Source organism: Engystomops pustulosus, chromosome 4, assembly GCF_040894005.1.
Source record: "Engystomops pustulosus chromosome 4, aEngPut4.maternal, whole genome shotgun sequence".
Lineage (NCBI taxonomy): Eukaryota > Metazoa > Chordata > Amphibia > Anura > Leptodactylidae > Engystomops > Engystomops pustulosus.
The window spans coordinates 166,767,560-166,792,854 of record NC_092414.1 but is presented as its reverse complement, the minus strand read 5'-3'; the positions used below and the strand labels follow the sequence as shown (position 1 = coordinate 166,792,854).

Sequence of the window (25,295 nt, the reverse complement as noted above, 5' to 3'; positions counted from 1 at the left end):
ATACACATAGGCAGTGGCTGATTATAGGATATCCTTTTTGGGTGGCACTAGGGCTCTGAGGGGATCCATGGCCACCAACACAATCATCGTTATTGTGTTATAAACACACATCTGTATACCCAATGGCTGCTCAGAATTGTGTACAATGATATTATGATTTGGACAAAGTATATGGATAGTTTACGGTGACATGTCTATTATCATTAACTTTCTTTTCATTAGTTTTTATATTTGTATAACTTGATATTCTATATATTTTGTAATTATTTCAAATAATTTCTGGTATGTTATCATATTAAGGTAATTTAAATCACCATAGTGTATGTACCTTATAGTCTCCCCAGTGTGTATTGTTGCCTTTGATTTGTCCAGAATCGTTTATGGAGAACTTACATAGACAATGGAATTACCCTTAGATCATTTTATATGGGGGCTCATACTATGAACAGCCAATGGACTATAATACACTTAATTTGCCATTGCACAGGTGAACCCTTTGTAGTCAGAGAGTAATCAGAGCTGTGTCTTAGCTATACACCTATGTGTCACAAGATTATAAACTTGTTATGTAATAAGAGCAGATATCTATAACATAGATATTGGAAAATGTTTGCTCAGGGGGTACTCCCTGAGGAAGCGACGGCGAAACGCGCGTCGGGGTTTCTGTGGTACATCAATTGTGTCCATCTCACTATGCAGCCGGGTTGGTATATTTAAACACTTTTTGATACGCACTAAGCACTTTTATTGTGTTTATATACATGTATTTGATATATAGTCTGATTCATTATTGTATTGATATTGCCACCGACTAAAACCTGTGTCTTTTTCATGTTGCTATTTATTTTCAGAATTTCATTGCACTTAGCACTTTGCTCCAATATTTGATCAATATGCACTAGCTCTTTATTCATATGTAAAAATGGTTTCTTTGTAAGTTCACATTTTGAGTGGCCAATATATGATTCTGATTAGTATTTACTCTCAAATATGATTGACCATTGATGTACTTATGTGATATGTGGATTGTTTTTTATGGGTTGTTGTATATGTTAATAAAATATGTATAATGTGAAATGGGGATCAGCTCACCTTCAGCAAACATGAGTGTCCTTGTGCGGCACGGATCGCCCCTCTGTAGGGGCGGTATACTATAAATGAAAGTCCGGTATCCAGCCAGTTCAGGAGCACTTCATAATTCTTTATTAAGGCACATATTTAAAATCCACAGCAGGGAAATAATGCTGACGCGTTTCGGACAAACTAGCCGTCCTTAATCAAGCCATGATTAAGGATGACTAGTTCGTCGGAAACGTATGGGCGTTATTTCCCTGCTGTGGATTTTAAATATGTGCCTTAATAAAGAATTATGAAGTGCTCCTGAACTGGCTGGATACCGGACTTTCATTAATAAAATATGTATCCTTGATAAATCAGTTTGTGATTTATGGCTATATGTCTTTATAAATTTTAGCATAGAGTCTGTAGTACCTGTAGATAGGTACTTCAAGTATAATGCCCCTTTTATCTTTGATCTCTCACTCAGGGAGCCACCCCCCCCCCCCCCCCACTAATAGCGCCTTCCCTTCCTGCAGCCTCCTCACATTGTGGCTCCCACCACACATCCCCCCCCCCCCATCCTCACAACATTGCCCTCTTTCCCCTATATTTCTTGTTCCCTTTTTTTAGAATATTGGACAATATTGTGTCGATGTGTCTTCTTGCAAATGTGAATGTATAGATATTATCACAATAAAATTTTTTTTTTTTTCATTTAGTTTGGTAGAGATGTTCGGATTTGAAGGTGATTATGCGTGGCGAACTCCCAGTGTACAAGGAGGATATCAGGCGGCCGGTATCTTTGTCTCTCTAGCCTTTGCCTTTGTGGGAGGTACTCTAGTAGGTAAGGAATAGCTTACTCTCCTATTGCCCCACATACTGCACTCCTATATTACTTAGATACAGTACCTAGAGTTCTTACCTATCAGTCAAATTGTTCAGAACATAAAACCTAATTTTGATTGTCGAACATTTCGATATAGACAGCATCATCCAAAGTTCTGTGTCAGTAGGACGTGACTAGTCTAACATCAGGGTATCTGCAGCTGTTCTGACACCTGTGATCAGAATAATGTGGCTGTCTCCTCAGACTTCTGGGACTGATTTCCTCTTTGACTGAAAAAAATACTGGCAGGAAAAACAACCCAATAAGTTTTAGCTACACACAACGTGGACACCACAAATGCTCGGATGTACTCCCACACTGTCCTGGGCATCATCACTTTCTAGTCCTTAAAGGGAACCTGTCATGGCGACCACTAAAACCACCAACTAAAACCACTAAACTTTACGGACCGGTTGTTTAGTGTCTCAAATTGCCCTGAAGTATTTTTAAGTATAAACAACTTTATACTCACCTGTACCTTCAATCCCTCCGCGCCTGTGCTTCGGCAAGCACAGCAGTATACACCCCAGCTTCACTGTCAATGCGCAGAAGGTAGAGCACATAGGCAATGAAGCCGGGACATTAACTTCACCTGCCAGATCACGGACTCAAAATTAAGTAAGTATAAAAGTTTATGTTTTTTATTTTTCTCCACCTACAGCTATCAAACAGGCAAATTTTGTGCCCTAAATCGCAGGTACATTAGGACCTGTAGTTGGTTTAGGGTCCCAAATTGACATGACAGGTCTTCTTTAATAGGATAGCACCAATGTCCATTTTATTGCAGCAACGCATTTAACCTACAACTACTGAAGTAAACGGACTGAGTTCACTGTAGCTGTTTTAGGTTGGGTCCCTGCGAATCCCAAATGCAAATGGAGCATTTGTCCTAATTGCAACATAAAGTGCTAAACTATGCAAACCCAAGGAATATGATCAGATAAAGTAATTTTGATTAATAATGAAGCAAAAACATAAACAGAAAAAATGCTTAAATTTATTGTCTACTTAAACTTATTTTTTGTTCACAAAATAACAATTACTGTTTATACTCGAGTATAAGCCAACCCAAGTATGAGCCGAGACTCCTAATTTTACCACCAAAAACTGGGGAAACCTATTGACTCGGATATAAGCCGAGGGTATACAGCCAGCCCTCTGTAGTATACAGCCAGCCCCCATGTAGTATACAGCCAGCCCTCTGTAGTATACAGCCAGCCCCCATGTAGTATACAGCCAGCCCCCATGTAGTATACAGCAAGCCCCAAGTAGTATACAGCCAGCCCCCATACAGTATACAACCCGCCCCCATGTAGTATACAGCCAGCCCCCATGCAGTATACAGCCAGCCCCCATGTAGTACACAGCAAGCCCCCATACAGTATACAGCCAGCCCCCATGTAGTATACAGCCAACCCCCTGCCAAGCGCATAAAAAATTAAAAACTTAATACTCACCCCCGATCCTTGGCGCAGCTCCCGATCCCCGGCTGGCGGCTCCCGGCGGCTTCTGTCTTTTTCCTTCTCTAGCCGGCAGAGTTGCGGTCATCAGTGGTGACACCGCCGCATCATAGTGTGCGCCCGAAGGCAGATCGCATGGACGCGACTTTGCCGGCTAGCCAAGAAAGAAGAGAGAAGAAAGAAGAGAGAAGAGGAACCACCGGGAACCGCGCCAAAGTTCGGGAGCCGTGCCAAGGATCCGGACACTGGAGGGTGTATTAAGTTTTTTATTTTTTTTAATTGACTCGTGTATAAGCCGAGGTGAGGTTTTTCAGCACATTTTTTTGTGCTGAAAAACTCGGGTTATACAAGAGTATTTACAGTACCACCTCACACAAATTCTGATGTTACGCAGTCCCCCATTTGTCTCTGGTTACTGGTTTCCATAGATGACGGGGGAAATTTATTATATGCTGTTGCTTGTGATAGCGGCCACCAAAATCCCTCCAACAGTGTCCCGCCGGATGCTTCTCAAAGGCCTCTTAATGTATCCATTGGGCGGCGTGGCTACAGTGCACAGCTATGTAAGGTCACTTTTGCGTAAAAACCTGTGAACAAAAGTTTGCAGGTTTTTAAGAAGTATGCAGGCACGTTGCAGGAATGCCCGTGCCCTCCCACTTCCCTGGCAGCCACACTTCTCTACGCCCCCTCCACGTCCACATGGCATGGAGGGGGCATAGTTGCTATTATAACTGGCATAGAAGTATTGATAAATCTCCCCCAATGTCTCAACGCGCAAATGACTGCAGCAACTACATGTGGATGTCATCTCTGTAGACTGGCATAAAAAGGCTGGCAGAGGACTTGGAGTAATGGTGGTAGTAGGAGAATGGTAAGGTATTTATTACTTCTTTCACTATTAAGGAAGTTCATTTTTATAATATTATGTTGGTTGTAAAAACTCATTAAGTAACAAATTACAGAACAGATGTTATAGTGCGAATTTGACGTCACTTAGGCTATAAGTTATAAGAGTCAAGTAACTAGAATGTGCTTACTGAAACACTACTGCTTATTCCTCTTATCCTATGCTGCAAACTGCCTGGAAGGGTTAAGAGATCTATGAACTTTTCAAGGAACTGATCTAATAATTTTTCATCCCATATAGGACTTTTATTAAAGTTGCCAATTTGGGGGGATCCATCAGATGAGAATTGCTTTGATGATGGAGTATATTGGGAGGTAAGGAAACTGTCATTGTTTAAAATATCCCAAAGTTTAAAATATGCAATAAATTTAGTTTCACTTCACAATTGTGTCCCACTTGCTGTTGTTTCTTCACCAAAACATTACAACGTTCAAGGGCACCTTTTGCACTCTATTCAATCAAAGTGACATTTTTAACACCCCCAACTATCCCTCCAACACCCACTTTTTACACAATTTTTTCACTGTTAATTTTTGGAGGCTGCTTTCTATTGGATGACAGAATACAATGAATGAAATTAATATTTGCTCTGTGGCTCATTTTGTATGTTTGCCCTTTGATGAAGACGTTAACAGTCTATAATTTAAGGGTAGGTTCATTTTAACATTAAATATAAATTATATACAGTAATTTGCATTTTGCAGTTAGAAATAAGTATTGGATACCTCTGGCTTAATACTTGGTGGAAAAACCATTGTTGGCAAGCACAGCAGTCAGATATTTTTTACAGTTGATTATCAGGTTTGCCCACATGTCAGGAGGAATTTTGGTCCACTCCTCTCTGCAGATCATCTGTTAATCATTGAAGCAATACTGACAAAAATTAGATTTACCACATCTGGAGAGATACTTTGATAACAATTCCAACGATGCCTGTATCATGCTGCTGGCTTTTTCTTAGCCAGAGGCAGCTTTCCTGATGTGGATGGGCCCTCCCGGTTTGTGACATCACCTCCGGGCAATGAAGCCAGGACAGCAAGTTTGTAATTGGCCGAGCTGAAGCATGTGATGAGTCACATGCTTGAGACATCACTACAGGTCCTACAGCCCCTCTCAAAAAGCTTCCTGTCATCTCTAGCTTTGCTATACAGTTTCGTATGGCAACCAGAAAGCATGGCAAATAGAGATTAGCCTGGGGCAAGGTTAAACCTCTGCTAGCTGCTAAAAAGCTGCTGATAGCAAATTATAGTAAATTCTAAAATTGCTTAGTTTTGCTTAGTTTAGAGTTAGGCAAACATTTTATACTTTACAGTTGTACTTGAAGATTTTGAGGCTGTCAATTGGCAACTCAGAGCTTGATCTCCACCCATAAGTTTTCTATGGGGTTAAGGTCTGGAGACTGGCTTGACCACTCCATGAACTTAATGTGCTTCTTTTTGAGCCACTCCTTGGCTGTATTTTTTGGGTCATTGTCTTGCTAGAAGACCCAGCAACAACAAATTCAGACAGGCCTGCACATGTGCTTTCTTGAACAGGGGGACATTGCTGGCTCTACAGGATTTTAAACCATTTTGGCCTAATGTGTTACCAATGGCTTTTTTGAGCTCATTAACAAGTTTACCCCATGTAGTTTTAGGCTGATCTCTTACCTTCCTCATGATAGCCCACGGGGTGAGATTTGCATGGTGCTCCAGATGTCGATGTAATTCTTCCATTTTCTTACTGTTGTAACAACAGTTGTCTCCTTATCACCTCAAATCAGGTCTACAATCTTATACCGGCCATCCGTAGATAGCTCTATGTTGTAGAAGTTAGAGTCTAGCTGATTTATTGAGTCTGTGGACAGGAGACTTTTATGCAGGTGAATATAAAAAACTGTTGCCATTATTACAGGTTGATCCAGAGTCTAACTGGAGCCAGAACTCTTAATGGTTGGTAGGGGATGAAATACTTATTTCTCACTGCAAAATGCTAATAAATTGATATAATTTAAACAATGTCATTTTCTGGATTCTTTTTGTATTCTATCCCTCAATGTTAAAATTAACCTACCCTTAAAATTATAGACTGTTCATGTCTTTGTCAATGGGCAAACGTACAAAATTAGCTACAGATCAAATGATTATTTCCTTCACTGTCTATCAGTTGCATCATTGACTTTACATACAGCATCATCTGCACACTCAAGTGCAGTTTTCATTTCTGTTGGCCTATTCTTTACAGAGATCTTAAGTGAGTGATTTATTTAAAAAAATTGTTCTTTCCTTACAGCTTCCTCAAGAGGAAAGTGAAGACAAACATTACATCACTCATATACCTGAAATTCCGAAAGAAATTGATAAAGTCTAATGCTGTTGTTAATCTTTTTGAGATTTAACCTGTGTCTTCTTTGTAAACCAACTTTATACTGTTTTATTTTATATTTGTTTTTTAGATTTTGTGAGTGTGTCATATTGTTTTGTGTCAGAAGATGAATTAATTGTTTCAATTAAATGAATCAAACAATCAAATGAGAAATCCTTTGCCTCATCTCCTTAAGTGAATGGTGGGATCTCTACCATGTGAATGTAGTATGGTACTGTATTTTAGGATTATATCAGTAAAATAGATGATATTGCATGTTACATGATTTAATTGACTTTAAAAACTAATAACCTCACACATTTACCACACATTAAAGGGAAACTTTTTGCAGTTTTGACCATACAAAGTTCCAGACAGTGTTAGGTAGAGACTAGAGATGAGCGAGCACTAAAATGCTCGGGTACTCGTTATTCGAGACGAACTTTTCCCGATGCTCGAGTGCTCGTCTCGAATAACGAACCCCATTGAAGTCAATGGGAGACTCGAGCATTTTTCAAGGGGACCAAGGCTCTGCACAGGGAAGCTTGGCCAAACACCTGGGAACCTCAGAAAAGGATGGAAACACCACGGAAATGGACAGGAAACAGCAGGGGCAGCATGCATGGATGCCTCTGAGGCTGCTTAATCGCACCATTATGCCAAAATTATGGGCAACAGCATGGCCATGACAGAGTGACAGAATGAAGCTAGATAGCATCTAAAACATGCAATAATTGACCCTGACACTATAGGGGACGGCATGCAGAGGCAGCGGCAGCAGGCTAGAGAGTGGCATGGCGACATACCCTAAATGGACTCAGGCTTCAAACCAATGGGTGGCAGAGAGGAACCAAAGGAGGTGAGCAAGAAGCGCTCAAATAATATCGGTACATGATAAAAGTTTGCCAGTATATTTTGTGGATTACACAGCAGGGTGGCGACAAAGTTAACATGGAAGCCATGAAAACAACCCAAAATTCTGCCTGACACAGCTCGTTTGATAAGGGGACCATGTATGGAGGCAGTGAACTAGTAGTAGATTAAAGGTGCTGCAGTTAAAACTATGTTAGTTGGATCTTGGCATGGAGTTGGCGCTCAGCTGCCAGGCGAGCTTTCGCCAATCCAAGCCCCTGTCTCTAGGCTACTCCCCAAACAGCACTTCTAAGAACCTTTTGTATAAGATCAAGTGTAGTAGCGTTCTTATAAGTTTAGGATATGGCGGGTGAGGGGAATGTAAACAGATGCGCAAGAAGCGCTGAAATAATATTGGTAAATGATAAAAGTTTATTAGTATATTTTGTGGATAACACAGCTGGGTGGCGACAAAGTTAACAACTTTGATGTGGAATCCATGAAAACAACCCAAATTTCTGCCTGACACACCTCGTTTGATAAAGGGACGATGTATGGAGGCAGCTATATGGACGACTTTTGGAGGTAGCAATGGAGACAACGTGTGGAGGCTGCTATGGAGACAATTTAATTTGGATAGTGCCTGTATGTGGCAGTCCCAAAAATTTTTCAAACCAGAGGAGCAGGTAGGTGGCCCTCCAGAAAAATAGAATAGATTGAGTGCCTGTATGTGGCATTCCCAAAAAGTTTTCAAACCAGAGGAGCAGGTAGGTGGCCCTCCAGAAAAATTTAATAGATTGAGTGCCTGTATGTGGCAGTCCCAAAAAGTTTTCAAACCAGAGGAGCAGGTAGGTGGCCCTCCAGAAAAATTGAATAGATTGAGTGCCTGTATGTGGCAGTCCCAAAAAGTTTTCAAACCAGAGGAGCAGGTAGGTGGCCCTCCAGAAAAATAGAATAGATTGAGTGCCTGTATGTGGCACTCCCAAAAATTGTTTAAAACAGAGGAACGGGTCGGTGGCCCTCCAGAAAAATTGAATAGATTGAGTGCCTGTATGTGGCACTCCCAAAAATTGTTTAAAACAGAGGACCGGGTCGGTGGCCCTCCAGAAAAATTAAATGCATAAAGTACTATAGCAAGAGCCAGTGGGCCCTGTCAAAAAATAGCCAGTTTCCTCTGCTTTACTGTACAAAGAGGAGGAGAAGGAGGAAAATGAGGAGGAGGAGGAGTGGATCAATTATTCAGGTTGAGCTTCCTTCACCTGGTGGAGATTGGAAATTATGAGAAATCCAGGCTTTATTCATCTTAATAAGTGTCAGCCTGTCAGCGCTGTCAGTCGACAGGCGTGTACGCTTATCGGTGATGATGCCACCAGCTGCACTGAAAACCCGCTCGGACAAGACGCTAGCGGCAGGGCAGGCAAGAACCTCCAAGGCGTACAGCGCCAGTTCGTGCCACATGTCCAGCTTTGAAACCCAGTAGTTGTAGGGAGCTGTGTGATCATTTAGGACGATGGTATGGTCAGCTACGTACTCCCTCACCATCTTTCTGTAAAGATCAGCCCTACTCTGCCGAGACTGGGGACAGGTGACAGTGTCTTGCTGGGGTGACATAAAGCTGGCAAAAGCCTTGTAAAGCGTACCCTTGCCAGTGCTGGACAAGCTGCCTGCTCGCCTACTCTCCCTCGCTACTTGTCCCGCAGAACTACGCACTCTGCCGCTAGCGCTGTCAGAAGGGAAATAGTGTTTCAGCTTGTGCACCAGGGCCTGCTGGTATTCATGCATTCTCACACTCCTTTCCTCTGCAGGGATGAGAGTGGAAAGATTTTGCTTGTACCGTGGGTCCAGGAGAGTGAACACCCAGTAATCGGTGCTGGAATAAATTCTTTGAACGCGAGGGTCACGGGATAGGCAGCCTAGCATGAAATCTGCCATATGCGCCAGAGTACCAACGCGTAAGAATTCACTCCCCTCACTGGCCTGACTGTCCATTTCCTCCTCCTCCAACTCCTCCAACTCCTCTTCTTCTGCCCATACACGCTGAACAGTAAAGGACTCAACAATGGTCCCCTCTTGTGTCTCGCCAACATTCTCCTCCTCTTCCTCCTCATCCTCCTCCACCTCCACCTCCTCCGATATGCGCTGAGAAACAGACCTAAGGGTGCTTTGGCTATCAACAAGGGAATCTTCTTCCCCCGTCTCTTGTGACGAGCGCAAAGCTTCCGACTTCATGCTGATCAGAGAGTTTTTCAACAGGCCAAGCAGCGGGATGGTGAGGCTGATGATGGCGGCATCGCCACTGACCATCTGTGTTGACTCCTCAAAGTTACTCAGCACCTGACAAATATCAGACATCCACGTCCACTCCTCATTGTAGACTTGAGGAAGCTGACTGACCTGACTACCAGTTCTGGTGGAAGTTGACATCTGGCAGTCTACAATGGCTCGGCGCTGCTGGTAAACTCTGGATAACATGGTCAGTGTTGAATTCCACCTCGTGGGCACGTCGCACAACAGTCGGTGAGCGGGCAGTTGGAGGCGGCGCTGCGCTGCCCTGAGAGTGGCAGCATCTGTGCTGGACTTCCTGAAATGCGCACAGATGCGGCGCACCTTCGTGAGCAAATCTGACAGATTGGGGTATGTCTTGAGGAAACGCTGAACTATCAGATTTAACACATGGGCCAGGCATGGCACATGTGTCAGTCTGCCGAGTTGCAGAGCCGCCACCAGGTTACGGCCGTTGTCACACACAACCATGCCTGGCTTCAGGTTCAGCGGTGCCAGCCACAGATCAGTCTGCGCCGTGATGCCCTGTAATAGCTCTTGGGCGGTGTGCCTTTTATCGCCTAGGCTCAGCAGTTTGAGCACCGCCTGCTGTCGCTTAGCAACGGCACTGCTGCTGTGCCTAGAGCTACCGACTGATGGCGCCGTGCCCACAGATGGTAGTTCGGAGGAGGAGGTGGAGGAGGGGTGGGAGGAGGAGGAGGCATAGTAGGCCTGAAACACCTGGACCGAGGTAGGCCCCGCAATCCTCGGCGTCGGCAGTATATGACCAGCCCCAGGGTCAGACTCGGTCCCAGCCTCCACCAAGTTAACCCAATGTGCCGTCAGCGATATATAGTGGCCCTGCCCGGCAGCACTCGTCCACGTGTCCGTGGTCAGGTGGACCTTGTCAGAAACGGCGTTGGTCAGGGCACGGGTGATGTTGTCTGACACATGCTGGTGCAGGGCTGGGACGGCACATCGGGAAAAGTAGTGGCGGCTGGGGACCGAATACCGAGGGGCGGCCGCCGCCATGAGGTTGCGAAAGGCCTCGGTCTCTACTAGCCTATAGGGCAGCATCTCCAGGCTAAGCAATCTGGAGATGTGCACATTAAGGGCTTGGGCGTGCGGGTGGGTTGCACTATATTTGCGTTTCCGCTCCAGCGTCTGGGGTATGGAGAGCTGAACGCTGGTGGATGCTGTGGAGGATCGTGGAGGCGACGATGGGGTTTTTGTGGCAGGGTCCTGGGCAGGGGGCTGACTATCAGCTGACACAGGGGAAGGAGCAGTGGTGTGCACGGCCGGAGGTGAACGGGCTTGTTGCCACTGAGTGGGGTGTTTAGCATTCATATGCCTGCGCATACTGGTGGTAGTTAAGCTAGTAGTGGTGGAACCCCTGCTGAGCCTGGTTTGGCAAATGTTGCACACCACAGTCCGTCGGTCATCCGGTGTTTCCTTAAAGAACCTCCAGACTTCTGAAGATCTAGCCCTCGCCGCAAGAGCCCTCGCCACGGGAGCTTCACTAGTTGACACATTTGGCGCTGATGCACCAGCTCTGGCCCTGCCTCTCCGTCTGGCCCCACCACTGCCTCTTCCAACCTGTTCTGGTCGAGGACTCTCCTCCGTCTCAGAAGCACTGTGTTCACCCGGCCTCTCAACCCAGCTTGGGTCTGTCACCTCATCATCCTCCGATCCCTCAGTCTGCTCCCCCCTCGGACTTCCTGCCCTGACAACAACTTCCCCACTGTCTGACAACCGTGTCTCCTCATCGTCGGACACCTCTTTACACACTTCCACTACGTCAAGAAGGTCATCATCACCCACAGACTGTGACTGGTGGAAAACCTGGGCATCGGAAAATTGCTCAGCAGCAACCGGACAAGTGGTTTGTGACTGTGGGAAGGGTCCAGAAAACAGTTCCTCAGAGTATGCCGGTTCAAATGCCAAATTTTCCTGGGAGGGGGCAGACTGGGGGGGAGGAGGCTGAGGTGCAGGAGCTGGAGGAGTGGCGATTTCGGTGACATGGGTGGACTGCGTGGAAGACTGACTGGTGGACAAATTGCTCGAAGCATTGTCATCAATCCACGACATCACCTGTTCGCACTGTTCTGGCCTCAACAGTGCTCTACCACGAGTCCCAGTAACTTCAGACATGAACCTAGGGAGTGTAGCTCTGCGGCGTTCCCCTGCTCCCTCATAAGCAGGTGGTGTCTCACCCCGGCCAGGACCACGGCCTCTGACCCCTGCAGTAGTTGGACGCCCACGTCCCCGCCCTCGTCCTCTACCCCTAGCCCTCGGGTTAAACATTTTTAAAATGAGAGTTATAGCTTTAATTTTTTTTTAACTTTTTTTTGTGTTTTTTTTTTTTTTTGTGTTTTTGAGTTTTTAAAACCAAACAATGCTATCCTATTGCTATGGCTATTTTCTAGCCAAGTATGAAAGCACACTACTATGCCAGATGAGATGACACCGAGTTATTAAACAAAATAAACGTAAAATAAAAAAGGACAAATGGCAGACTGTGCCTAATTGAAATCCAACCCCTACTAAATTTTCCCACTTCGGTCTTTGCAATGGATATGTGCGTCACTAAGCGCAAAACACAGCGGTCTCAAGTCTCACTACAAATTGCTGACAATTGGCTAGTAGATGCACTGCAGCAAGTACAGCCACCAGCAGATCAACCAGATATCAAATATATAACGCTACTGTAGGCGTAAGCCGTTTGGATTCTCCTATGGCTATTTTCTAGCCAAGTATGAAAGCACACTACTATGCCAGATGAGATGACGCTGAGTTATTAAACAAAATAAACGTAAAATAAAAAAGGACAAATGGCAGACTGTGCCTAATTGAAATCCAACCCCTACTAAATTTTCCCACTTCGGTCTTTGCAATGGATATGTGCGTCACTAAGCGCAAAACACAGCGGTCGCAAGTCTCACTACAAATTGCTGACAATTGGCTAGTAGATGCACTGCAGCAAGTACAGCCACCAGCAGATCAACCAGAAATCAAATATATAACGCTACTGTAGGCGTAAGCCGTTTGGATTCTCCTATGGCTATTTTCTAGCCAAGTATGAAAGCACACTACTATGCCAGATGAGATGACGCTGAGTTATTAAACAAAATAAACGTAAAATAAAAAAGGACAAATGGCAGACTGTGCCTAATTGAAATCCAACCCCTACTAAATTTTCCCACTTCGGTCTTTGCAATGGATATGTGCGTCACTAAGCGCAAAACACAGCGGTCGCAAGTCTCACTACAAATTGCTGACAATTGGCTAGTAGATGCACTGCAGCAAATACAGCCACCAGCAGATCAACCAGAAATCAAATATATAACGCTACTGTAGGCGTAAGCCGTTTGGATTCTCCTATGGCTATTTTCTAGCCAAGTATGAAAGCACACTACTATGCCAGATGAGATGACGCTGAGTTATTAAACAAAATAAACGTAAAATAAAAAAGGACAAATGGCAGACTGTGCCTAATTGAAATCCAACCCCTACTAAATTTTCCCACTTCGGTCTTTGCAATGGATATGTGCGTCACTAAGCGCAAAACACAGCGGTCGCAAGTCTCACTACAAATTGCTGACAATTGGCTAGTAGATGCACTGCAGCAAGTACAGCCACCAGCAGATCAACCAGAAATCAAATATATAACGCTACTGTAGGCGTAAGCCGTTTGGATTCTCCTATGGCTATTTTCTAGCCAAGTATGAAAGCACACTACTATGCCAGATGAGATGACACTGAGTTATTAAACAAAATAAACGTAAAATAAAAAAGGAAAAATGGCAGACTGTGCCTAATTGAAATCCAACCCCTACTAAATTTTCCCACTTTGGTGTTTGAGGTGGATATGTGTGCCACTAAGAGCTAAACACAACGGTAGCAAGTCCCCCTGCTAATTCCTCACAAAATGGTACTAGATGCAAATAAAAAAAAAAAAAAGTAGAACGTTATTGTAGCCCTAAGAAGGGCTGTTGGGTTCTTGGAGAATCACTCCTGCCTAACAGTAAGCTAATAGAACACCCTAACGCTTTCCCTGACCAGCAGCAGCTCTCTCCCTAGCGGCATCCAGACACAGAATGATCCGAGCAGCGCGGGCAGCGGCTAGTCTATCCCAGGGTCACCTGATCTGGCCAGCCAACCACTGCTATCGACGTGTAAGGGTACCACGTCATGCTGGGTGGAGTGCAGAGTCTCCTGGCTTGTGATTGGCTCTGTTTCTGGCCGCCAAAAAGCAAAACGGCGGGAGCTGCCATTTTCTAGAGCGGGCGAAGTATTCGTCCGAGCAACGAGCAGTTTCGAGTACGCTAATGCTCGAACGAGCATCAAGCTCGGACGAGCATGTTCGCTCATCTCTAGTAGAGACCCTTGTTACCATACCTTTGTGTATGTTGTTAATAGCGACAGGACTGCGGAAAGTGAAGTTCTTATCAGACTTTGTGGTTCTTACAAGGGCTCTGGGCAGGTCTTTCAGCCTAAAGATTTTTTGGCACTCTGCACTGTGCTGTCCCACAGCCCCTACTCTCTGCTACAAGTATCAGGATTTAGTTTCCATACTTACACCAGATGTGAGGAGCTGTGGAACAGTTCATTACAAAAATCAGAAAGCTCTTCCAACTGAAAGACACACCCAGAGCACTTGCAGCTGTGAAAAAATGCAGATACCAGGGTCTATGCCTAGTACTGCAAATTTTTATGGTCTAAACTGATGACAGGTTCCGTTTAAAACAGAGTAAACTTATAATAGTGTATTTTAGTATTAATGGTTCCCAAGAATGACAAAGTTAATTCAAATTGACAAATTAATTCTTTAATTTGATATGTTATATAACACACTTAATACTGGGATATAAAACCTCAGTGGTTAACCACAGAAATCATGAGGGAAGTCCGTTTCTTCTGTAATTTACACCAAATTTATCGAAAACTTCCTGATGCCTATACGGAAGTCCAAGGCACAATGGAATGATTGTGAAATTTACACAATTTACACAAAAAACAATTGCTAGAGGCCAGGGGCGTTGCTAGGGTCGCAGAACATCCGGGGCACGGGCCCCAATATATATGTACCAAATTTTCACTCATGTACAAAACCTGTAATAATAACAATAATAACAACTGTACCTAACATATACAGCTACAGGCCCGGCATCACCACGTCTCCTCTTCAACCACTTGTCCTCCCTGTCTGTGTGGTGAACTTCACATCTTGTGTTCTTTATTGAGCCTACATCTTGTTCCTAAAACAGTGTTATCCTGCTGCTACCCCTAACACTTTCTCTCCTTTACTATAAGGCCCTTTTCACACACACATGTATGCTTTGACTGGGCCAGGACTGCTGGAGGGGGACGACTGCTCCTCACTCTTTCCCTGTACATAAGAAGCCGTGCAGCCTGGCCGATCTTACTGGAAAGATTTGTTTTCCAGCGGCGGTACAGTGACACAAATGTGTGCTCACCATGCTGGACTTTGCTATTTCCACCAGTAATGTCCCCCTCAGCCCTCTGTAAGGTCTCCCACAGACCCCCCCCCCCCCCCAGTGTCCTCCACAGCCCCAACTAAACAGTTCCCCTCAACCACAAGTAAAGCCCACGGCCACAAATGAGGTCCCCCACAGCTCCCATGCCCTAATAGCCCCCTGTAATGTCCCCCAAAGCCCCTGTAATATCCCCCACAGTCCCCTGTAATGCCTCCCAAATCCCCCCATAATGTCCCCCACAGCCCCATGTAAGGTTCTCTGCAGAGTATTGTAAGGTTCCCCGCAACAACCTGCAATGTTCCCCTCAGCCCCCTGCAATGTCTCCCGCAGCCCCCTGTAATGTCCCCCACATCCCCCTCTAAAAAGTCCTCCGAAGTCCCTCATGTCCTCATAGCCCCCCTTTAATGTCCCCAGCCACAAGTAATGTCCCCCCCAGCTACCTCCATATGTCCTCATAGCCTCATAGCTTTAATGTCCCCAGCTTCAAGTAATGTACCCCAGAGCTCCCTCCCCATGTGCTCATAAATCCCAGTAATGACATCTGCAGCCCCCATGTCTTCATAGGCCCCAGTAATGCCTTTAGCTGCAAGTAATGTCCCCCACAACCCCCCCCTTCCCTGGTCCTCTTAGCCCCCTGTAATGTTCGTCACAGTCTCCTCAAAGTGCCACTGTATAATTAAAAAAACAAACATACTCACCCTTGTCTTCCATCTGTCTTCTCACAAGACTGAGGGGCGGTGACGTCATAAGCCGGCGTCTCCTGCTCCCGGCAGCTGTAGTGAGCTGCTAGAAGCAGGAGACGCTGTGTGATCACGTCTCCTGCTCTCTGTAGTGGAGAACGGAGCCGGCGGCTCCGTTAACCACTACAGTGCTGAGGAAATTTCCCCAGACACCTGGACATTCGGGGCACGGGCCAAAAGATCCGAGGCACAGGCCCCGGATCTTTTGACCTAGCGACTCCCCTGCTAGAGGCAGAAATCAGCTCAGCTCAGTGCAGTGTCGGACAGGGGAACAATATTTCTGCTGACCCTAAAGTTAGAAGACTAGAGAATGTGTTATTTTGTTATTCTGCAAAATTAGAAAATGGGATCAGCACTACTTGAGTAATATAAAATGAGAAAAATAAAGTAGCGGTCAAAGCTATACCAGAAACTTCTAGAATATAAATAAACACATAGATGTATGCTATATGACCAAAAAGTATATACAATTTTATTGATTACACAAAAAGCACAACAAGAACAGACAACAATAAAACCATTTAAAAAGTGTGCGAAGCACACAGGTACAACAAGCAGAGCACACCACCAGCTCCCCCTACCTGCAGAAAAACCCCTTCTTCTGCACAAATATAAGGCAATGTATTGAAAGTGAATCGGTTGAAAAACCGTGCTGTGTCCCTGGACCAAGATGTAATGTGACTGAGTAGTCGGATGTTCAAAGTGTAGGGGAAAAAAACCCCAATGCTACAATGAAGTGAAGTGGGCAAAAGCCCAGGAACCACGCACGGTTTACCTGTTATGATAACAACGTCCTGTAATGAGGTGCGGTAGGGGGGAACAAGGCTGGGGAGGAGACCCCACGCGTATCGCTAGTCACCTAGCTTCCTCAGGGGTACTGAACTAGCTGTGCAGTCTCCGTTTTATGGGGGAGCGGCTCTATGATGTCAGCTGGGCTCGAATCACGTGACTTCCGGTGGAAGTGGCGCGCGCAGCGAGCGAAAAAATCCTATCTCGCAAATGTCATGTCTAAGTGGAGGTAAGTATACGCGCATGCGCCACACCGCACGATTAAATAATCGTGCTATTGCCCGTAATATGCTTCCAAATAGTAAGCGGGCCGGCATTCTGGCGTTCAAGTTTGCGCGGACAGCCAATGAAACAATATATATATGAGAGAGAAATATAAAAACAATATAGGATGCCAGAAAAAAATGTATATACAAAAGGAGTCTTGTGGCAAAAGTGCCTGTATCGCAGTGTGATGGGCAGGAAAAAGGTGCGGTGTATATATGTGTAAGTGCTCCACTGTTGCATGCTTAGGGCTAACTAGTAATAATAGTTATCCCCATAGATTGCCAGCAGTGCAGAATGTCCGACAAGTGACTAAACAGTAAACTTCATAATAACAACATGAATGTCAAAAATCAATTGGGTTGAATACATAATAAATATCACTAATGAATAAGTGCATCGCTAAAATAATACATAAGAAAAACAGACTCAATATGTAAGTACATGAAATTGGATATACACTGAGTGGATAAATAAATATATCCCATACATACACTCACACATACTTTCATGGGCCCATGACCATCCATACTATCATGCCATATAATAAAGTGCAAGTGCATCTGCCAGAAGCTGCCGGGGTCAACAAGGAGATAATCTCCCCCAAAGAAGAAGACAATAAATTCACAAATACAATAAGACATGTATGAATTCACATAAAAAGGTTATTTTACATGTATATAAAAAGTATTTTGGATCTCAAATTATATGATTAGATACGCCTGTAAATAAGACGATAGAAACTGGATCCGGATGCACTGAGGTACCTGGCTGGAGAGGCTGGTGGATGATAGATCTTATTCGTGAGGGCAGGCTTGATGCAAGAGTGGTATCAATTGACCATGCAAAGAATGAGTTGAGACAAGAAGAACAGCAAAAATAGCAAACTTTGGACATCAGATCCGGACAAATAATTTTCTGTGGAATGAAGGTAAGTGAGGCAAATTAGAACAGTTAATAGAATGTTTATAAATACAGTACTACAAACCTGTGGAGTGTTCTGCGTGAAAGGTGCTCACCGAGATGAGGCAAAAATATGCCCTGGTGATGGTCTAGGTGTGTCCCCGGAACATTGCCGGAAAAGTTACTCACCATTGAAGAACAGTTGTGATGGATGAGTGACAAAAAAATGATGGCAGGACATGCCTGGAAATGGGATAAGTGATGGTGCTAAGCCTGCTTAGTGAATTTGTAGGGCTACTCACAAACCCAAAAGTGTGTATCAGTGAGGGAAGGGGTCACTTAAAATAACACCTGGAGGTGACTCAGAATGGTGGATGGAAAGTGCACATAACCTGGAAGAAAAGTGAAAACGAAAAAGAAAGATGAAGCCTCCCGTAGTGACTACAAAAGAAAGGAAGTAAGTAAAAATAAACATACTTACCGTTTGTAGAAACCTCCAAAAAAGAAATCCTCATTCATGCCTTCTGGGGCTTTACATTTTAGACGATATATCCATTTTGTTTCAGCCCGTAGAAGGGCCGGTACAATATCTCCTCCCCGAATATTTAACTGTAATTTTTCAAGTCCAATGAGGCGAAGTCCACGAGGGTTGCCCTGATGGCATTGGAGGAAGTGTCTGGCCACAGTTGTTAAAGTTTTTCCCTGCCTGAGATCCTGGTTTGCATTGATAATAGTGGAAATGTGTTCTGGGCACGTTTTCTGAATTCTTGTGTGGTTTGACCAACATATAGCATGGAGCAGGAGCACTGAAGGCAGTAGATAATATTCCGAGAGTGACAATTGATGAATGACCGTAAATTATGTTTTTCTTGGTTCTTCGGATGGCAGAAGACATCGCCGCAGGCAATGAAGGGACATATTGAAAAATTCCCACACGGCTGAGTGCCCATGAGTCGCTGTCCATGTCCCAAAGGCATAGTTGGTCTTTGAAAATGACTATGTGTGAGAGAGTCGCGAAGATTCCTCGCCCTTCTAGCTATCAAGCGTGGTTTTTCTGGAATATGGGGTATGAGCCTGTTGTCGCTCTTCAATATCCCCCAATTCTTCATCAAAATGCGGTACACATCTTGCCATTGGTTATTAAAATTGGCCAGCAAAACTGGCTTGTCATCTCTCTGTTTAACTTGTGGCTGGAAAGTCGCACTTCGTTCAGTTTTGCTTGCCCTCTGGTAGGCCCTTGATATTATTTTGTGGGGATATCCACGTTCCTTAAATCTCCGTGTTAGGTCTCTGGCATGGCAACTGAATTGTTCTGGCTCACTGCAATTTCTTTTGATACGAAGAAACTGACCCACTGGAATGGCCCTTTTCATATGCTGAGGATGAAAACTAGAATAGTGTAGGAGACTATTGGTTGCGGTTTCTTTGCGGAACAAAGTGGTATTAATTCTGCCGTCTTGAATAGAGATTCGTAGGTCCAGGAAATCCACTTATGAGTCTGAGATGACCGGGGTAAGTTTGATCTGCCAATCGTTCGAATACAGTTTTTCCACAAATTTCAATAAGTCGTTGCGGGGACCCTTCCAAAAAAAGAGGATGTCATCAATGAAACGGAACCATCCTATGACATGCCTCCCGAACTCCGGCAATGGGTACACGTGGGCCCCCTCCCACCACCCCAAAAAGAGAATCTTGTCTTCGTGGGAACATCCCTTTAAGTCAGGGGCCTCCTGTATAAGTATGTACAGTAAAAGAGCAGTAATGTGATGATTTCTAGTGATCTCCATGCTGTGCTGCCACATAGAAATTGTGTGTAAAGGTTAGAACAGTAGTGGGGTTATTCTTTATAACACTGTTTCATACAGAAAAAAACTGAATATTTACTTGTTAATAGGCAGGAATAGTGGCAGATGTGGGAAAGTATGGACTTGTGCATGGTCTCCATGACGATACTTCACATGAAAGTATAACAACACAGGCTTTGGGCCTACATCTTCAAGCAAAGCATAAATATATACATGTAAATACTAAAATGACTGAATTGCCTGCTCTCACATTGATGTTCATGCATAATTTTTAATCACTCAATTTAAGGGAGTTTCCAGAATAACAATATAGAAAACATATCCGTAGAATAGGTCCTCAATGTCATCACCCTCACTGATCAACTGTTTTCATATAATGGATCAGGAAGCAGAACGCTCTGCTCACTGTGTAGTCACTGAAACAAGTCATTGTGAGTCATTTACTAAGGGCTCCTTGGCCGCATTTTCGTCGGGTATCCTGAATTTTTCCCATTTGGCGCAGGCGATCGGATTGCATGTGACGGAAATCTGGGGGCCTGGCCGTCGGAAAACCCGAGGGATTCGGAAAACAGCGGAATTTAAACACCAAATTATGTTGCAAAATCTATCACTCACATACACCGGGGAGGTTGGTTAACTCCGACGAACCTCGGCAGACCTCGGCGCAGCAGCGACAACTGGTGGACATTGGGCGCACGACCTTAGTGAATCGCCGGAAGACCAGCACCGGGTAAGTAAATTACCCCCATTGTAGCTTAGCTCCCATTCAAATGAAAGGGAGCTGAACTGCCATAACTTAGTCTGACCACAAAACGGCGCTGTCTGCTTCCTGTTTTATTTTCTATCTTTAAAGGTGTAATCAATAATTCCTGGAAAATACAGTGGGGCATTGGGAAACATGAGGATATGACATAAATAGTCTAGGTGGGAAACCCCTTTAAATAATAATGGGTCCAGCATTAAATTATGCGGTACACCACTTATAGCTGGTGAGTAGGAAATATTGACCAAACACTTTGGATACGACCTTTAAAATAGTTTTCAACTTGAGTTCGGATAATATTTTCTAAACCAGTAGACATTATTTTGCCCCTTATGGGTCTTAGAGGTAAAGTGTCAAATGCCTTTCCCAGTAGACTATATCCACATCATCTGCTCTGCTACCCAGCTATCTGCTAACCTCAGGATAAAAACACAAATTTTATCCTTAGTCAAACCATTCTGGCTATTGCTGATACTATTATTTGCGGTCACAAACTCCTTTTTACGCCTCTTAATAGTTCCGAACAGTATTTTGCGCCACCTCCACCTGCCTACTCAGTAGAGCCTGCAAACTTTCACTCATGCCTGCGACACCATAGGGGTGTATGTGATACGCTGTTGTGTGTATGATAAATGTCCCCTATATGTTTATTAATCTGACCTTCCCTTTCCTCACTGATGTTTGGGAGTCCATAAATAACACCACAAATAATTGTTGTCATTGGAATCAGCGTTCTTAATAAAGTACCATATATCACATAACTATTGATGAATGAAATATGGAACATTTTCTTTTAAACATTCAGTTATACTATAAAATCCTTGATTCAAAAGCACAACTGTAATAGAAAAGCCAACAAGCCTCAATCTGGTTAGCTATTAAGAAAATGGAAAAATCCTGTTATATAAATTGGGGATCCATTGGTTATAAATACTTGTCCGTTCCATTGCTTTAATCCACTTAACTTCTTTGAAAACATTTATAAAGTTGGGACCTTTTTTTGTACTGAAAATTTTTTCACAATTAAAAAATAAAATGTAACATGTAGTAAAAGAGGAGGTGCTTGTCCTAACTCTTACCAACCTCCAACTTTTACCATCCTCTCAGAAAATCTGGAAAAATGTCCCGTGTACCAGTATTGAAATTGCAATTATTTTGACAAATAAATTTAAAAAATGTAACTTTGCCATCTTTAAAAAATTGTTCACTTAGTGATACGTAGTTTAATGAGTTTATTTTCACTATAAAAGTCGATAATGAAATGTCAATTAGCCCTGTTATATTGCCCTGAATAAATTACAATTTTAAGCTTTCTTAGAAGGTTAAAGCTCTCTTTATTCATAAGGTCTGATTGTAATAATTCATTAAAAAGAGAGCAAGGACCAGTAGAGGGCAATTATATAGAATATCAGAAGTTTTGGTCACTTGCAGTTTAGGGAGAATATGTGGGAAATACAGAGGATCAGACTGGAGACGAAGGGCACTAAAGGATTAAGATGTACAAATTAGGTAGGAGGAGGCATTGCAATTGACCATATCCACTAGAAGGCAGGTTCCCATGTGAGGAAAGGCTCAAGCTGTCCATGTTTAAGTAGTCATTGGGCTTGGCCTTATTTATAATCCCTTGTGATACAGAGCAAGAAGCAGAAAAGAGGTTGACAAATTCACATGTAAAAGATGGCTTCCATACTGAGCTGTAAGAGGATGAGAGGGGGAGGCAAGGGCTTTAATCCTGTGGTTAATAAGCAGGCAGGTGGGCTTAGATCATACTCCATCTATTGAAAGGCCTACCACAGAGCTACTTAAACTGAGAAGACCTACTCAGATCACTTGCTCTTTGGTTAAAACAAGAGCTTCACTGTCTAAGTGCAAGAGAGCAAGCAAAGTTTGCATGTGCGTGTGTGTGTGCATGTGTATGTGTGAAAGCTCCTTACGAACAAGCCTCTGTACATTCTAATCAGATTAAGGAAGCCAATCACTTACAGCCCTTGAAAAGGGCATAAGGTCTCCAATCAGTACCTGGCATTGAAGTTCACAAAAGGGCTAAATAACTCGGCAGGGGTTGGAACAAGCCTTGCTAGACAAATTGGACCTCTAGGGGAAGAGGAGAAGGGAGGGCACTTTCCCCCACCTTTCTGTTCCTTATAATTATGTCAATTTGCTTGCCAAATTGTTTGCTTGAGTGGACAGTTTGACTAGTTCAGAGTAGCACAGCCCTGTCCCTATTCATGTGATAATGTGGGAAGGAAATGGTTCCCCGACTTAAACCAGCAGAGTATCGATAGAAACAATACAAAACAGGGGTTTAATTAACTCTTTTATCACTTCATACTATGAATGCACTGTAGGGGTTGTGTTACCATCAAAGGATAACTCCGCTCTCTTCTTTCCAACATTTAACCATTCTGCTGCTGGACATTAAAAGATATCGACAACTACTTTGGTAAAAACTTTATAGTCCCCTTAAGAGTTCTATTCTCCCGTGTTAGTTGAAAGGACTAGAGTTTTTTTTAGCCAAGTAAGGCAGCAGGTAAAGGGTACAGTGAAAATTCGAAAAATGTATAATTATTCTAAACATCCAATATATTAATAGCCTTTAGAAATGGAACATTTAAAACACACAATTGGAGATGAGCAGGCCTGATGGTCGGGGTCGGGTGCGGTGTTCAAATTCGACCACCTGACCCAGACTCCCCCTGGAGAATCGTAGCCACTGCAAGTTGCTAGGGGCATTGATTTGATGGCTGTTCGGTGGCTGAACCATAAGCTTTGAAAAAGATGTGAGGTGTACAAAAGTATGATTATGTCGGGGAAATAGTTACTTACTGAAGTGTAAGTTACACTATTAATGTTCCATCCTTTCATTCCGGAAACAGTATTTTGTAATTTGAGCCTGTAAAATATCATCCACCCTAACATAGAATGGAAATAAAAGAAATTCAAGCAGATAACAAATAAAAATAAAGCTTTACTTTTGAGAGTCAAAAATAGCTGATGTAAGTGAATAAATGACAGGAATCCCTTTTAGAGTCCTGTACAGTCCTGGGAGTGCACTAGAAAAATGAAATGATGCCTTACCTGGCCCCCAAAAGAGAAGCTCATCCTACAGTATAGATTATTTTAAGCAAAAAAGTCTCGGCACATCCTATTATTTCAGAAATGCAATGGAAAATGACCAAGATGAAATTAATGACTTCCCCAGCTAGTAATGTCTTTAAGGCTATGCCTGAAACATGGCTGTCATCTTGAAAGCTGCCACACTACATCAAGGGAAAGTTTTTCCAATGAGAAAGAGACAAAGAAGCCCTGAATTGTCTCCCTATCCAATTGTCACAATCATAATTACAATATCTCTCGTGGTTCAAAAGTTATCAACACAGAAAGTTGAAACAAGAACCAGGAATGTTCCCTGTGATTCACAGCTATTTGACATGTTGTCCATGGTGCTGCACAAAGAGTTGAACCTAAACGGTATGGATCCTTATGAAAATCCATGGAGAATCTCTGTGTTGAGATATGGCAGTTTTCAAAAAACCTAAAACACTAAGGCTACATTCACACGGACGTATAAAAACGTCCGTATACGTACCGTTTTTTTACAGGTTACATACGGCCACATTCATTTCAATGGACAATACGTTCAACCATTTATATTGCCGTTTTTGACACTGGAGTGTACGTACCGTATACTGGCCGTATAAAAATATAGAGCATGTCCTATTTTCTCCCGTATTTCAGTTCTGTATGCCCTAAAAGTCTATGGGCATGTATAAAATATGGGTTAAATACGTGCTGCATACGGATGAAAAACGTCACGTATTTATACAGAAATACAGCCTGTAGATACAGGACTGGAGAAATACATGTCCGTGTGAATGCAGCCTAATGGCGAACCTTTTAGAGACTGAGTACCTAAACTACAACCAAAATCTACTTATTTACTGTGAAGTGCCAGCATGGCAGCAGTAACTTATTGCTACCTGTTCTTCCACATCTTTCAATCGTATCGGCCCTCTGAGGCAACCAATACAGTTGAAAAAATGGAGGGGAAATTCAAACTATTTTTATAGCTTCTCTCCAAGATTTCTCTATACAGAAAAGTGGTGGGTTGAGCAGGATGACCTACAAATTCCGTCCACACCTTCTCACTTTTCCCTCAGTTTCAAGCAGTCAATGAGTTGTTGCTTTAAAATAGTGCTGAAAGCAGCATCTCTTAAGTTGCCTGGGATTGCGGAAAGATTTGGTGGATTTGGTCATGTTTGGTGAATTCTGTCTTGGAGACATGGCCTGAGTGCCCACAGAAAGGGCACCAATTCCATAGGTTTGGTACCTGTGACCTAAAAGATAGGCCTCCTAACCCATTACTTGTTGGGGAATTCATTTCTCTTTAGTTTCTGAAATAAAAGCCCTTTACATCTTCCACAGTTCATCAGTTAGCGGCAGATACAAAGGGAAGCACATCACTCCAACACGCATATTTATTATATATACATGGTGCCCTATAATAAAGAATTCCTATGTGCTCTGACAGGGTTACACAAAATACTGTTTACTCCTATTCTATAGATCAGTGGTGGCAAACCTATGGCACAGGTGCACTCAGGGCCCTCTTTTTGGGCACGGAAGCCATCAACACAGCACAGAGTTTACCAGATAGGACTCAAAGAATCATCCTGCAGTCACAGGCAACTCAAGAAATGCTGCTTTCAGTGCTATTTTAAAGCAACGCATTCTTGTTTTGGGACTAAAGGAACTAATTAAATC

General features: G+C 43.5%; 1 protein-coding gene across 4 annotated transcripts in view; it reads left to right on the top strand.

The window, feature by feature from the left end:
• Positions 1 to 6,829, top strand: part of RHCG (Rh family C glycoprotein) — a 105,549-nt gene extending 98,720 nt beyond the window's left edge. For all 4 annotated transcript variants that reach the window (XM_072148497.1, XM_072148495.1, XM_072148494.1 and 1 more), the window contains exons 8-10: positions 1,779 to 1,903; positions 4,553 to 4,626; positions 6,584 to 6,829. In XM_072148497.1, the coding sequence (XP_072004598.1) occupies positions 1,779 to 1,903; positions 4,553 to 4,626; positions 6,584 to 6,661 (277 nt within the window). In that variant the 3' untranslated portion in view covers positions 6,662 to 6,829. The remainder of the gene's footprint in view (positions 1 to 1,778; positions 1,904 to 4,552; positions 4,627 to 6,583) is intronic.
• Positions 6,830 to 25,295: the final 18,466 nt, after the last annotated feature.